Source organism: Haemaphysalis longicornis, unplaced genomic scaffold, assembly GCF_048455015.1.
Source record: "Haemaphysalis longicornis isolate Haplotype H1 unplaced genomic scaffold, Haemaphysalis longicornis Haplotype H1 scaffold_2, whole genome shotgun sequence".
Classification (NCBI taxonomy): Eukaryota; Metazoa; Arthropoda; class Arachnida; order Ixodida; family Ixodidae; genus Haemaphysalis; species Haemaphysalis longicornis.
The window spans coordinates 61,829,328-61,842,397 of NW_027526295.1; the positions used below are offsets into that span (position 1 = coordinate 61,829,328).

Sequence of the window (13,070 nt, forward strand, 5' to 3'; positions counted from 1 at the left end):
CCTACTCCACGTGCGTTGCAAGCAGAACGTGGAACCTATCTAGTCGAACCTTGCGTAACTGTTGCCGGTTGATTTCTTAAAATGGCGCCAGAAGCTATAGTGGCGCGGGTGACAGCAGGCGACGGCGCAGTGAATTCTTTTTCTGCAGTTGATGAAGTATTTATTTCGCAAAAATCAAGCATGTTTGATTTTTTTATAAAAGAACACAGCAAATATCACTTCTGTATTGATTTGTTGTCTCATATTTGCGTAATGTCTTTTTCTTCTCCAACAATGTTGACAAGTATGAACCTTACACCGGACATAGACGGGTAGATTTAGCTGTGACTATATAAGACTATTGCGCAGGCATTGTTTTGCTTTGGCCGGGTGGCTGAATCGAGTCACTGACAGACAAACGGACAGACAGACATACAGACAGACCAAAATTTCTGGGTTTAAGTAGCCCAAGAAAGACTATGGTATTTAAAAATTTGCTTACTTAACCTTCGTGCGACCGCAACTGGAATACACCTCAGCCATCTGGCGTCCATCGCAAACATATGTAACCCTCGAAATTGAAGCCATTCAAGACCGCGCCGCACGTTTTATCACCTCGCAATATTCCAACCATATCAGTGTCACCCCGCTCAAGCTATCCCTCTTCCACCCGACTCTTCATTCTCGCCGCATCATTTCCCGCTTATGCCTCATCCACAAATTCTTTCACTGGCCACAATCCAGGCACTCTTTACTGAGGCCTCCGCACAAAATTTCATCCCGTTTAAATCAGAGTCGTCCAATAGCCCCCATTACCGGCAGTACATCAGCATTTAGCTCATCCTTTTTTCCTAACGCTGTAACGCTATGGAACGCGTTACCCGACGACATCGCCACATGCAATGATAATAAACGTTTTAGTTATAGATAAACTAGAAACAAATATTCTCACTCAAGATTAACCTTCAAGCTCGACTGCTGCAACACATATTTTGTGCAAGATGTATTGTTCAACCTAATCATTGTGCGCTGCTTTGACCTATTGTTAACTATGTAAAATTATGTAACACTTGTTTTTCGATATTGCTACCTTAGCCAATGTTTCGAACTCTGGTGCTCTAGTGCTTTTGTGTTTTTTCATGTATTGTTTTTGTTTTCAACAATATTTAGGTTCATTTGTATCGCTGTAAACACTGCTTCATGACCCCCCCCCCCTTATGTAATGCCTTCGGGCCTTTAATGGGGTAACAAATGAAATGAAATAAAATGTGTCGCTTAGCAGCACGCAAAAACGGCGTATTTTCGGCGACTTCGTTTTTGCTGTGTAATCAAGCAAAAGCAGTCAGCTCTGCAAGCAATTTACAGACATACGGTTTTTATAGCAATGCTATCATTCACCAAAGGGGCCCGCGTTTAAAATTATTAGGATGAAGTCGACATGATATCGAGTGGTTGAACGTATTCAAGCTTTTCTCCTCCAGGTGCGACTAGCCGGCTGGGCATGGGGCTTCTAGGGCTCCTCCGTCGGGATATCCAGTTCGTTTGATCCATTCACGGAGCTTCGGAGCAGCTCGAGCGGGACCGTCTCCGTTCCGGGCGTGACTGGAGTCGGTCCGTCCCACTCGTTGTACAGGTAGACGCAGGTTAGCATCAAGTAACATGTAAACAGCAGTGCCACCACAACCACCATGGTGAGCTGCCGTTGACGTTCCTTGGTGTCTTTGTCCTGCGCGAAATACGAGCCGGTGGTTACGCACATCAGCAGTTGTCACTGCAAATCTTCTCGAACAAAAAAGTGTTATGTGCCAAGTCCTCCACAAACCCGCCCTATAGTCTATCATGGAGGAATGATCACAAGAGGCTAGACAGAATGAATTCCTAGCTACAACGGCCGAAGCCTATCTTTGCGCAGACCTATGTAAATTCACATAAAAATGATAGAAGTAAAGCCAATTATTCATTGCAGAATTGTCTAGCAATGTCTTATTTGACTTGTTTTAAAAAAGAAGTGTCTCTGCAAACGTTCGCTCTTTCAAATGCTGAATCGACAGGGCATTATAATTACTGCGGATATAATAACGCAACCACTTCACACGCAACAGCCGTCCGATGCTATAATAAGATAGTGAATTGGGCGAGTTGGAGTGCGTTCATGATCGTCCGCGCAGACGAAAACCGGCAAAGAATAGTACGTACGACACAAGCGCTGTCTAGCAAGTGAACGTTTATTGGAAAAAGTATTTGTTATATGAGCAAAAAGGTGGGAGTTAAAAACAACAGACGGCTAAAAAAACTTATGTCACGCAACTACTCAAACCCCCGGCTTGTCTAGGAAGACAACCTCATCATCTACGAGCGAAATTGACGAACGGCTCATTGATGTCTCCGTTCATTGTAATATTATAAGCTTTGGCTATTTCTTGGGTGCGCTGGGTTTTCTTTCTCGTCATTACGACTGTCCGATTGAACTGCGGAGCGCAGCCGCACTCCTTGCAGAGGCGGTACAAGTGTGAGGAAGGCACGCGCTTCAGTGACGCGGCATGTCCTCTTAAGCGGACGTTTAGGCATCGTCCCGTCTGGCTGATATACTTCCACCGTAGAGAAGCAGTGGAATAGAGTACACGAGTCCAGAAACGCGGCTTGTGAAACCAACGTTCTTAGACTACTTCTAAGGACGTTGGGTGAAACGTCTTCCGTGCCTTATGGCGCACTTTTCACCACCACTAGCTGCTCTTCCTTCCTGCAACCTTCTATAAATAACGGGCACACACAGTCGCCAGATTCTTGCCTGCACGAAAGACTACATTAACGTCATACTAGCTGATAGTTTTTTTCATGTGGCGCGAAACAGAATGTAGATGCGGAATAACAGCGATTTCTCTTCGCCTATCTGAGAGCGTTGCCGCTGCATCCTGGCCAGAGATTTGTTCTTGCTTCCGTCGATGGAGAACTCGTTGCGACAGGAAAGGAAGAGCCAAGCGCGGGAAACCTGCCGCTTCCAATCTGGCAATTTTACTATAAATATTTTCGTGCACAACATGGGCACAGGACTTTAAAGTTGAGTCGAGACACGAAGTGCCCAACCCGTTTTCGACAACCTTGGAATGTGCAGAATGAAAATTTAGCAAGGGTTTTACAGATCGGGAGGAATATGACCAGCAAAAGCATGATCCTTTTGAAACTGCAGAGACAGGTCTAGGAATTGTAGCACATTATTTCGTGGAACTTCAGACGTGAAAGTCAGGTTTTTGCCCCTGGGAACATTTTCAAAACCACGATCATAGTCACGGCAAACTGCAGACGGTCCACAAACACCAAATAGTCATCCACATATCTAAAGACGTATCGTGCGAGCCCTTCGAAATATATGTTTTAAGGCTGTCAACGTTTTCCAAAAATTTGTTACTAAGTGTTGGCAAACGTTCATAGAGCCTTAGAACTGGACTTTGAAGGGCTCGCACGACATGCCTTTAGATATGTGTATGACTGTTTGGTGTTTGTGGCCCATGTGCATTTCACACGGGCTAAGATCACGGTTTTGAAAATGTTCAAAACAAAGGGGCACAAGCCTGGCTTTCACGTCTGAAGTTCCACGAAATGATGTGCTACAATTTCTAGAGTTGTCACTGCAGTTGCAGAAGGATCATGTTTGCTGGTTATATTCCCCCCTATCTGTAAAACCCGTGTTAAAGTTTCATTCTGCACATTCCAAGATTGTCAAAAACGGGTTGGCCACTTCCTGTCTCGGCTGAGCGCTAAGAAAGTCCTTGGCTCATGTTGTGCACGAACGTTTATCGCACCAAATGGCCAGATTGGTTTCTGCGCTTGGCTGTCGCTTCCGTGTCGCAACTATTGCTGAATCGACGGAAGCAAAAACAAATCTCTGGCGAGGATGCAGCGGCAACGCTCCCAGATAGGCGAAGAAAAATCGCTGTTATTCCGTATATGCATTCGGTTTCGTACAGTATGAAAAAAATTGCCAGCCAGTACGACTTTAATGTCGTCTTTCGTGGACGCAAGAAGATGGCGAGTGTGTGTGCCGGTATTGATAGAAGGTTGCAGGAAGGATGATCAGCTAGTGGTGGTGAAAAGCGCACCATGAAGCACGAAAAACGTTTCACGAACTGCGTTTCTAGAGTCGTGTACTCAATTCTGCTGCAAGTATATTGCCGCGAACCTTGCGTTGGGATTGTGTGTTTATGGTGTGCTTTTACCGCCCGGCGGCGCCCGGCTGTATTATGGTTCCCAAGCGAACCACGTGTTACATTCTCTATTTTTATTCCGCACGTGTTATCTCGTTTGATAGAAAGAGCGTTTCGAACTAACGTCAACAGTATAGGATAATCTTCTTTAATCTACAGTGTGAAAAACGTCCAGGGAGGCAAGGGAGGAGGCCGTCGTCGATAGAAAGCAGATATATTTACACTATGTACAGAGAACCGGTCTATAAAGCGTCCATCTTGTAGCCGCGCCTGGTCGTCTTCGTCTTTTTCCTAGATGTCTGTAGAGCTACGTGCCTGCATCGTCTTCGTCGCCTTCGAAAGTTCCAACATTCTCCCGCCCGACAGCAGTGCGTGCGAGCGAGAAAAAGAAAACCGGTGCTGGTACCATCAATAAACGTTAATGTTGCTTAACCAAGTCCTGGGCGAAGATACTGGTCAGTCTGTCCTTCGTATCTAGCCGGTGTCTGATGTGATCTTTTTTCTGATCTTCGGCCTTCGTTTTCTTCTAGATTTTGCTTTTCTCCGGACTTTCGATCTGTTTTTCTGCACCACGACTATGTTAGGGGACGAGTCAACAGCATGTATTCCCGCATAGTTTTGTGTGCAGACCGATTTCGGAGATAGTCGCTTCATGGAGGTCCTGTGTTTGCGCTTGACCTCTCGGTTTAAATGTTGACTATTCACGTTCTGGGCTCTGTGGCATTCGGTGGGTGCACTTACTCCTCCCCTCTTCTTTGATTTCCAAACACCTCTGGAGGTTTGGTTGATACTCGATGTCCTTATGCTGACAGGGGTATCACTCGTTGCTCTCTTTCTAGGAGGCGATGTGCAGTTGTCACAAGCTTGATGTGACGCTGCCGTGTCGCGGTTGTGTGGTCCGATGTTTTGTGGGCAGTACATTTAGGTACTCTGCTTTGTGTGGCCCTGTTCTTGTAGTGGGGTAGCGGCTTCACTTTTGTTGTCTCTGTCATGGCTGACAGCACATCTTGGGGCGTGAGAACAGCTTTCTTCAATAGCATAGACGAGTTGTTGCTTGCATCGGTGAGTATTCTGTGTTGACTTGATATGTCGTGCGCGGTCTCGTCATGGTCACACATGCCGGAAACACAATCAGACTTGTCTTTTAAGGACGGCTGTGTATTGACTGGCACAGTTGTCCTTACTTTCCTCCGTGTTTCACCGTCATCCAGACTTACACTTCGGCTCTTGTAAAAGTCGTTTTGCGTACGGTCATCCGGACATGTCATGACTGCATACGCATAGGAGGGTTCGAGCACCTCAGTTTTACATACGTTGACGATGTCACCTTCTGAAGCTATCCCCTGTTGCAGGGTGTTTTCTTCTGTTGCTGATGGAGCTGGCATATATTGCGGTGGTTCTTGCTCAGTTACCTCTCGCTGCTGGTGTGAAGTTTCCAGTGTAACGGCGCCTTCAGTTCTGATCAAGAAATGCGCATTTGTCTGTCGTATTTCAAGCGCCGTTTCAGCCGACTGGTCATTCACAGAGGCGCATGTCGTCGTTGGACTTGGGGATGTAGGCAAGCTTGAAGGTTCTTGGGTTTGATAAACTATTACCCGAACCTCCATCAATGTCGTTGAAGTCGTGGGCTTCACGCGAGTTTCGGTCTCCTCCCCAGGCTCATTACACCCGCTTGTATGAATCGACTCATACTGTCGAAGCTGTCGCCTTCTGCCCTCTTTTGCGAGATGTGGCTCCTGAGGGGTGAGGGCTTCTCGTCCGTAAAGTCTCTGTTCGAGGTAACAAATAATTCTGTATGATTCTTTGGCCGAATCTAGAGCGTCGTCGTGTTGGCCATCAACACTGGTTCCGCGTGCAAGGGCATCCAGCTTCTCGCTGATTGCAGCAAGTCGGTCGGCACTGTGCTGGAGCCTTGCTATCGAAAGTGCGGCCTCCACGTCTTTGTTGTGCTCTAGAGTAGGCGTTATCTCGGCAATAGGCTTCCGATTGAATTCGAGAAGGCTGTTCTGGGCGATCCGGAGCCGGTTCCGCTGTTTCGACGCCTCCTCTTCGCTTCGGGGTGAGCATGGCGGTCGAAGAACTGAATTCCGCTGCATGGCTCACCTCGTCGTGTCGCTTGACGTCCCGGGTTTCGGCACCATGTGGAAAACGTCCAGGGAGGCAAGGGTGGAGGCCGTCGTCGATAGAAAGCAGATATATTTACACTATGTACAGAGAACCGGTCTATAAAGCGTCCATCTTGTAGCCGCGCCTGGTCGTCTTCGTCTTTTTCCTAGATGTCTGTAGAGCTACGTGCCTGCATCGTCTTCGTCGCCTTCGAAAGTTCCAACATACAGTGTTCTGGATGTAATTCGGTGGCTCTAGAAACCATCGCATCGAAATATCAACGCCCGCAGATCAGATAACGCGGTATTCGACTCGCCGGCGCTCGCCTAGGTTACTTTGGTGACTGCTGCTTCGCCACCTGCGTGTTCTTTGAGTGATTAGGGGAGCACAAGTTCGCTCCAATAAACTTGTTTTTCTTGAAGACAACTTCGTCGTCTTTTGCTTCGTGACATCTGGTTGAGGTGGGGGGTACATGCACCCTAAGCCCTCTTCAAGCCGACAATCAAGCCCAACTCGTGTCAGCCGCCGACAGCAAGGTCTGCAGCCAGAGTTTTGACTGCTGCCGGATAAAGTCAAGAAAGAAGACGTCGTCAAAAGTACCATGATCACCACAGGCACAATGACCAGCGCTTCTAGTCCTGCCCTCGGTCTTCAGCAAACCAGGGAGCCACCATCATTATATTTGTCACCTTCAGAGGACCCCGAAGACTGGTTGGGGCAAGTCGAACGGGTCAGGGTGTTCAACTGATGGGACGACGCCGAGACACTGAGGCAAGTGTTCTTCTACCTTGAGAACTCAGCACGGATGTGGTTCGAAAACCACGAGAGCTCCCTCGAGTCTTTGAACGATTTCAGAGCGCACTTTTTAAAAATGTTCACCACAGTTGTGCGCAAAGTGCGGGTCGATGTATTACTGCAGACGCGGACACAACAGCATAAAGGAAGCATTGTTGTGTTCCTCGAGGAGATGGAGAGGCGTCTCAGGCGTGCTGACCCTTGCATGGCGGAAGAAAAGAATTTACGTTTCTTGATGCCCGGTGTCAAGGAGGAACTGTTGGCTGGACGTGTCCGCATTTCGGCCAAAACCGTAGCCGAATTTGTGGCCGAAGCCAGCATAATTGAGAAGACCCTCGAAATGTGTGCTAAGCAGTATGACCGCAACTTTGTTGGCGCGGCCATTGCGAACTACGTCGACAGCATAGGGATTCCGGCATTAAAGACGAGCTGCGGAAAGTTTTCCCTACGCCGCCGCAACCCCAAGCCGCTTCCCTTTCCGACGTTATTAGGGAGGAAGTGCAGCAAGCGCTGGAAGTTCAACGACGACAGACGCACCCCGCGAGCCGCAAGCCATGGCCTACGCGGCTGCTCTCCGTTGATCTCGCCCACCAGCACCCTATCGTTTCGAGGCTCCATACCGACGTCCCCTGTCGCCTGTCCGACCACCAGCGGTGCAACCCTCCGCCCCAAGGAATACCGATGCGTGGCGAATGCCAGATAATCGTCCGCTGTGCTACCACTGCGGAGAGGCCGACCACATCTAGCGTTGCTGCCCCTACAAGAGGCTCCGTTTTTGAGGGTTCTCCGTCGAAGCACCACGCTCCCAGCCCGGCCAGCCCTCTACTGAAATCGAAATCAAAGTTTACCTGTACAACACCAACCGAGGTCCAGCGCGCTTCCACCGTTCTCCGTAACCCTACCCAGCACCGCGTGTCTTCACACGAGCGGGCAGCCATCTGGATACAAGTCGAAGACATGCTCAGCGACGACATTATACAGCCATCGAAAAGCCCCCGGGCTGCTCCGGTCGTACTCGTAAAGAAAAAAGACGGCACATTGGGATTCTGCGTTGACTACTGGCGGCAGAACAAAATCACCAAAAAGGACGTTTACCCCTTGCCACACACCGAGGACGCCCTCAACCAGCTCTGCCACGCAAAGTAATTCTCATCAATGGATCTGAAGACAGGCTACTGGCAAATTGAAGTGGACGAGAGAGACCGAGAGAAAACTGCATTAATAACATCGGACGGCCTATACGAGTTGAAGGTAATGCCGTTTGGGCTATGCACGGCGCCAGCAACGTTTCAAAGAGTCATGGGCACTGTGCTAGCTGGCCTGAAGTGGCACACTTGCCTCGTATACCTCGACGTCGTTGTGGTATTCTCCTGGACTTTCGACAAACACCTTGTAAGGTTGGAGTTTGTACTCTAGGCCATATGTACAGGCGGCATCTTAATTTTCCAGACCAGGCGAGCGCGTGGCAAACGGCACCGATGCGCACTCTGGAGGCCCGGCGCCTGTTGTCGAGACCGGCGCGACGCACATGCGCGTCCTGCTTTACTGGCAGGCACGCCCAATTTCTCGCTTCCTGCAGCGGGGCTGCGTTGGTCACTCAAGCACCACAGAGCGACGCCTTTGTAGCATTCATTTCATCCCGATGGCACATTTGGGGCCTAATATGACGATTGCGCAGAGTTTGGAGCAAGTGCTCCTCGCGTCCTGATAAACACTTGCAAGGAATGTTTTGCTTTTTTTGTGTTTTATTATTTAGAGACGATGAGACTGGCGGCTTCCACGCCGTCCCCGAATGAAGCCTGTAAGAAGCACAATCACGTGGCGCCGCGCCAGCGACAACGAAATGCCAGCTATATGAATATGAATAGGGAACCTTCATTCACCTTGTTTATTTTGTAATTTGGCCACTAAACATATGTTTGAGCTCGCTCTCCACTGCTTATAAAGAAGGCGAGTTGCAAGCTCTCTAAAAGAAATCATTTGTTTATTTTAAAATCTACGTCCTTCTTTAAAAATGATTGAAAGACATACCCATGTAAATTTTCTGTTCGTTCTGCGCGTCGCATTCGTAAAAATGGCACCTCGGGTTCCCATCGATGAACGCCATAACTTTATTCGCTAGTTTTCGCCGTAATGGGTCTTCCGAATGTTCTTGTGTCTAATGAAAGGGTGCTCAATCACTGAAAAACAATCAGCTTGTCCGTTTGTTTCATTGTTGGCTTTGTTGGCATCTGCAAGTTGGCCCTTTTGTGATGGCGGCGAAAAGCGAAAATGGTCAAGTGTGTTCGGAATTTAGGCACATGTTAAACAACCCCAGGTAATCAAAATTAATCCAGAGCTTTCGACTTCAGTGCGCCTTATCGCCTCTGTAGTGTCGGCGCGTTAAAACCTCATAATCAATCAAAGCCGACCTTGAAGATTGCTCCGGAATTGGACCAATTCATCCCCGTAGGCATGAATTCCTCGGGTAACAGCATCTCTTGTCCTATTAGTACGCCGGTTCCTCAAAAGTAGCGAAGTATAAACGGTTCCTCTAAAGTAGCGAATAATTCTACGGCATTCAATGTGAACCCGAGGTGCCATTTTTACGAATGCCACGCGCAGAACGAACAGACAATTTATATGGGTATGCCTTTCAATAATTTTTAAGTAGAAGAAGAAGAAGAAGGTTTAGTTTTCAGAAATTTTCATATATACAAGTGCTGCGATTAGCACCTGGATCTATTGCCCCAAGGCTAGTTTTGGATCCATACAAAAAGTTCACATTGTTTTTTTTTTTCATCCAAGTCAAGAACAGGGAACATATCAGGGGTTAAATACATGTGACAAGGAAGATCTGTTGATACATTACAAAAATAAACGCCAAACTTTCAACAAGAATAACGGTACATACACTTGGGAACAATACAAGGTATCAGGGAAAATACGTATTATGTGCTGCAGACCAGACTTTCAACTGGGTGAAATATATATGTCAGACATGATGTATGTTTTTATTGACTGAACGTTTTGTGTCATACATTTTATTGTTGGTGGGAGGCTATTCCATATTTTTGTGCCAATAAAAGGAAGGCTTCGACACCCGTATACATTTGATATCTTCGGTAGGTTCAGGTTATTATTGTTAGCATGCCTAGTATTTCTACTAGGAAAGCTTATGATAGATAAGTGATACGGAGTATTAGTTCTTATGACCCTCTTGATTAGTATTGCTGTTTTGTAATCTCGTGCTTTATTGAAGTGCATGATGTTCAGCTCCTTAAAAATTAGCGAAGATTTTGCAGTTCTTGCTGCTGATGCTATTATGCGCACGGCCCTCTTTTGCAAGATGTTGATAGGTGTGCAGTACGATGTGTAAGTGTATCCTCATTTTAAAATAAAAAAAATAGGATTTCTGTTAGAGAACTTGCAACTCGCCTTCTTATGGGCAGTGGAGAGCGAGCTGAAATATATGATTAGTGGCCCAATTACACAAAATTACCCCCACCTTCCCGCGAGGGAACCCTGATGTGATGCGACGCAACGGGGGGGGAGGGGGGGGTTCAATTGGCGTTTCCATTGGGTAGATTCTCTGAATAGCGTGAAACGTGTTGTGAACGCGTACGAGGAGCTCACATTTTTGGGCCACGTCGTCAGCGCCATGGGAGTCCTGCCTGACCCGGCGAAAACTTCAGCCCTAGCGAACTTCCAAAGAGCGAAAAACAAGAAGGGCTTGCGGAGGTGTCTCGGACTGTGTGCATACTACCGGCGCTTCGTCGCAAACTTCGCACGCATTGCGGAGCCACTCACGCGCTTGACCAAAGATAGCACCCCTTTCAGCTGGGAAAGTGCCGAAGAGGAAGCATTTTGCGAGCTGCAACAGCGCCTGCAAAGCCCGCCCGTGCTCGCTCATTTCGACGAAAACGCCGAAACGGAAATGCACACGGACGCCAGTGATATAGGCTTGGGTGCCGTCCTCGTCCAAAAGCAAAGCCGTTGCGAATAGGTAATCACCTATGCCAGCCGTGGTGTGTCGAAGGAGGAGAAAAACTACTCTGCCCCCGCGAAAGAGTGTGTGGCTGTCATATGGGCCATTTCGAAATTTCGCCCGTACGTGTACGGTAGACCGTTCGAGGTTGTGACAGACCAGCATGCACCGTGTTCGCTGGCCAATTTGAAGGACCCCTCTCTCCGTCTCGGTAGGTGGAGCTTCCGCCTACAACAATTTGATGTTAAAATTGTCTATAAACCCGGCAGGAAACACTAAGACGCCGACTGTCGGTTCGCGCCACCGTCGACCCGCCACGACAAGACTCCGACGCAGACAGCGCGTTCTTCGGAATCCTAGCAGAGAGCGACCTAGCCGCACAGCAGCGTGCCGACCCCGAGTTACGCGTCATGATCGACTACCTCGAAGGACCAAGTCGACGTACAACTGTACCACTACGTCCGGAGCTGTCGTGACTTCCAGCGACGAAAAATGCCGCCGACAAGACCCGCCGAACCTCTGCAGCCGATCGCCGTCCCATCGAGGCCATTTCACTAGACGAGAATGGACTCCTTGGGCCCGTTCCCTACGTCACGATCCGAGAACAAGTGGATTGTCGTAGCGACAGACTACATGACAGGATAAGTAGAGACCGCTGCTCTTCCGAGGGGGACTGCGCAGGAAGTCGCGAGGTTCTTCATAACCCAAGTTGTACGGCGACATGGAGCTCCCGAAGTTGTAATCACGGACCGCGGAACGGCGTTTACTGCGGAGCTCATGCTAGGAATCTTACGCTACAGCAACACGGATCACCGAAGAATGACAGTATACCACCCCAAACGAACGGACTAACGGAACGTTTGAACAAGACGAATGCGGATATGCTGTCTATACATCTACGTTGAACATAAGACCTGGGACGAAGTGCTCCCGTATGTCACGTTCGCCGATTTTAACGAATTCATAGCGCAAAGAAGGAAGATAGCGCTGTGTTGTGTGTCCTCTTTCTTGTCCTCGTTCTTTGCGCTATGAATTTGTCAAAATCGCTACACCAACTTGTCCAAGAATTTGAACTCGTCACGTTTGCGTACAACAAGACTATCCAAGAAACTACGCGAATTACACCGTTCGAGCTTGTCTACGGAAGACGACCGACTACGATGCTTGACGCCATGCTTCCACACGGAGAAGACTACCTCAACGCAGAAGTCCAAGGATACCTTCTGCGTGCAGATGAGGCCCGCCAGTACGCTCGTACAACGGACCAGCAGCTAGTGGATGCCGACACTACAATCTCCGACTCCGAGACGCCAAGTACCACCCAGGGGATCGTGTGTAGATTTGGACTCCCATAGGATGACGCAGACTCAGTTCGGAGCTTCTCCAGCGGTATTTTGGACCGCACCGGATTCTACGACGTGTTGGCCCACTTGCCTACGAGGTGATCTCCGACGGTGGTTCCGGAATATCACGACGACGCACGGCACCCGAAATCGTCCACTTGATTCGCCTGAAAACCTACTTGCCATATGGCTGATTTTTTACTCCAAAGCAGTATATGGCTAACCATCCCAGTTTTCATTACGGTGTCATCGATTTACTCTGCGCCGCTCCGGGGCTCCTCGTCACCCCCGTTGACACGTCCTTCACAACTATTTTTCCCCTCGCCTCCACCGATGCCCATTTGGCAAGTTGCGTAGTCGGCAGGCAACGGTGGTAGTGCGGTTATAAGATGATTGCGAAAAATAAACAGAAGCACGGATGGGCGTAAAAGTGCACTGACGATTACTACACTCCCTAGTATGAAATTTGTGCGCACCACGAACGGGAGTCTTGTCGGTTACGGCGCATTTCCGCTGCGTCTCAGGAAGTGTTCGTGCTATCAGCGAACGTGCAGCAGCGTGCGCTACTCAGCTGCTACCTCATACTATAGCGCCACCGCCGGACAGCATGTTGCAAATTGTGTTTGAACATCCCGAGCAAATATCACGAGGCTGGCATTAGTTCCGCACAAGGGAGCA

At 48.6% G+C, this 13,070-nt stretch overlaps 1 protein-coding gene across 1 annotated transcript in view; it reads right to left on the minus strand.

The window, feature by feature from the left end:
* Positions 1 to 1,489: 1,489 nt before the first annotated feature.
* LOC144168001 (uncharacterized) overlaps positions 1,490 to 13,070 on the minus strand; it is a 29,617-nt gene continuing 18,036 nt past the window's right edge. Inside the window, exon 3 of the mRNA XM_077697102.1 lies at positions 1,490 to 1,705. Coding sequence (XP_077553228.1) covers positions 1,490 to 1,705 — 216 coding nt within the window. The remainder of the gene's footprint in view (positions 1,706 to 13,070) is intronic.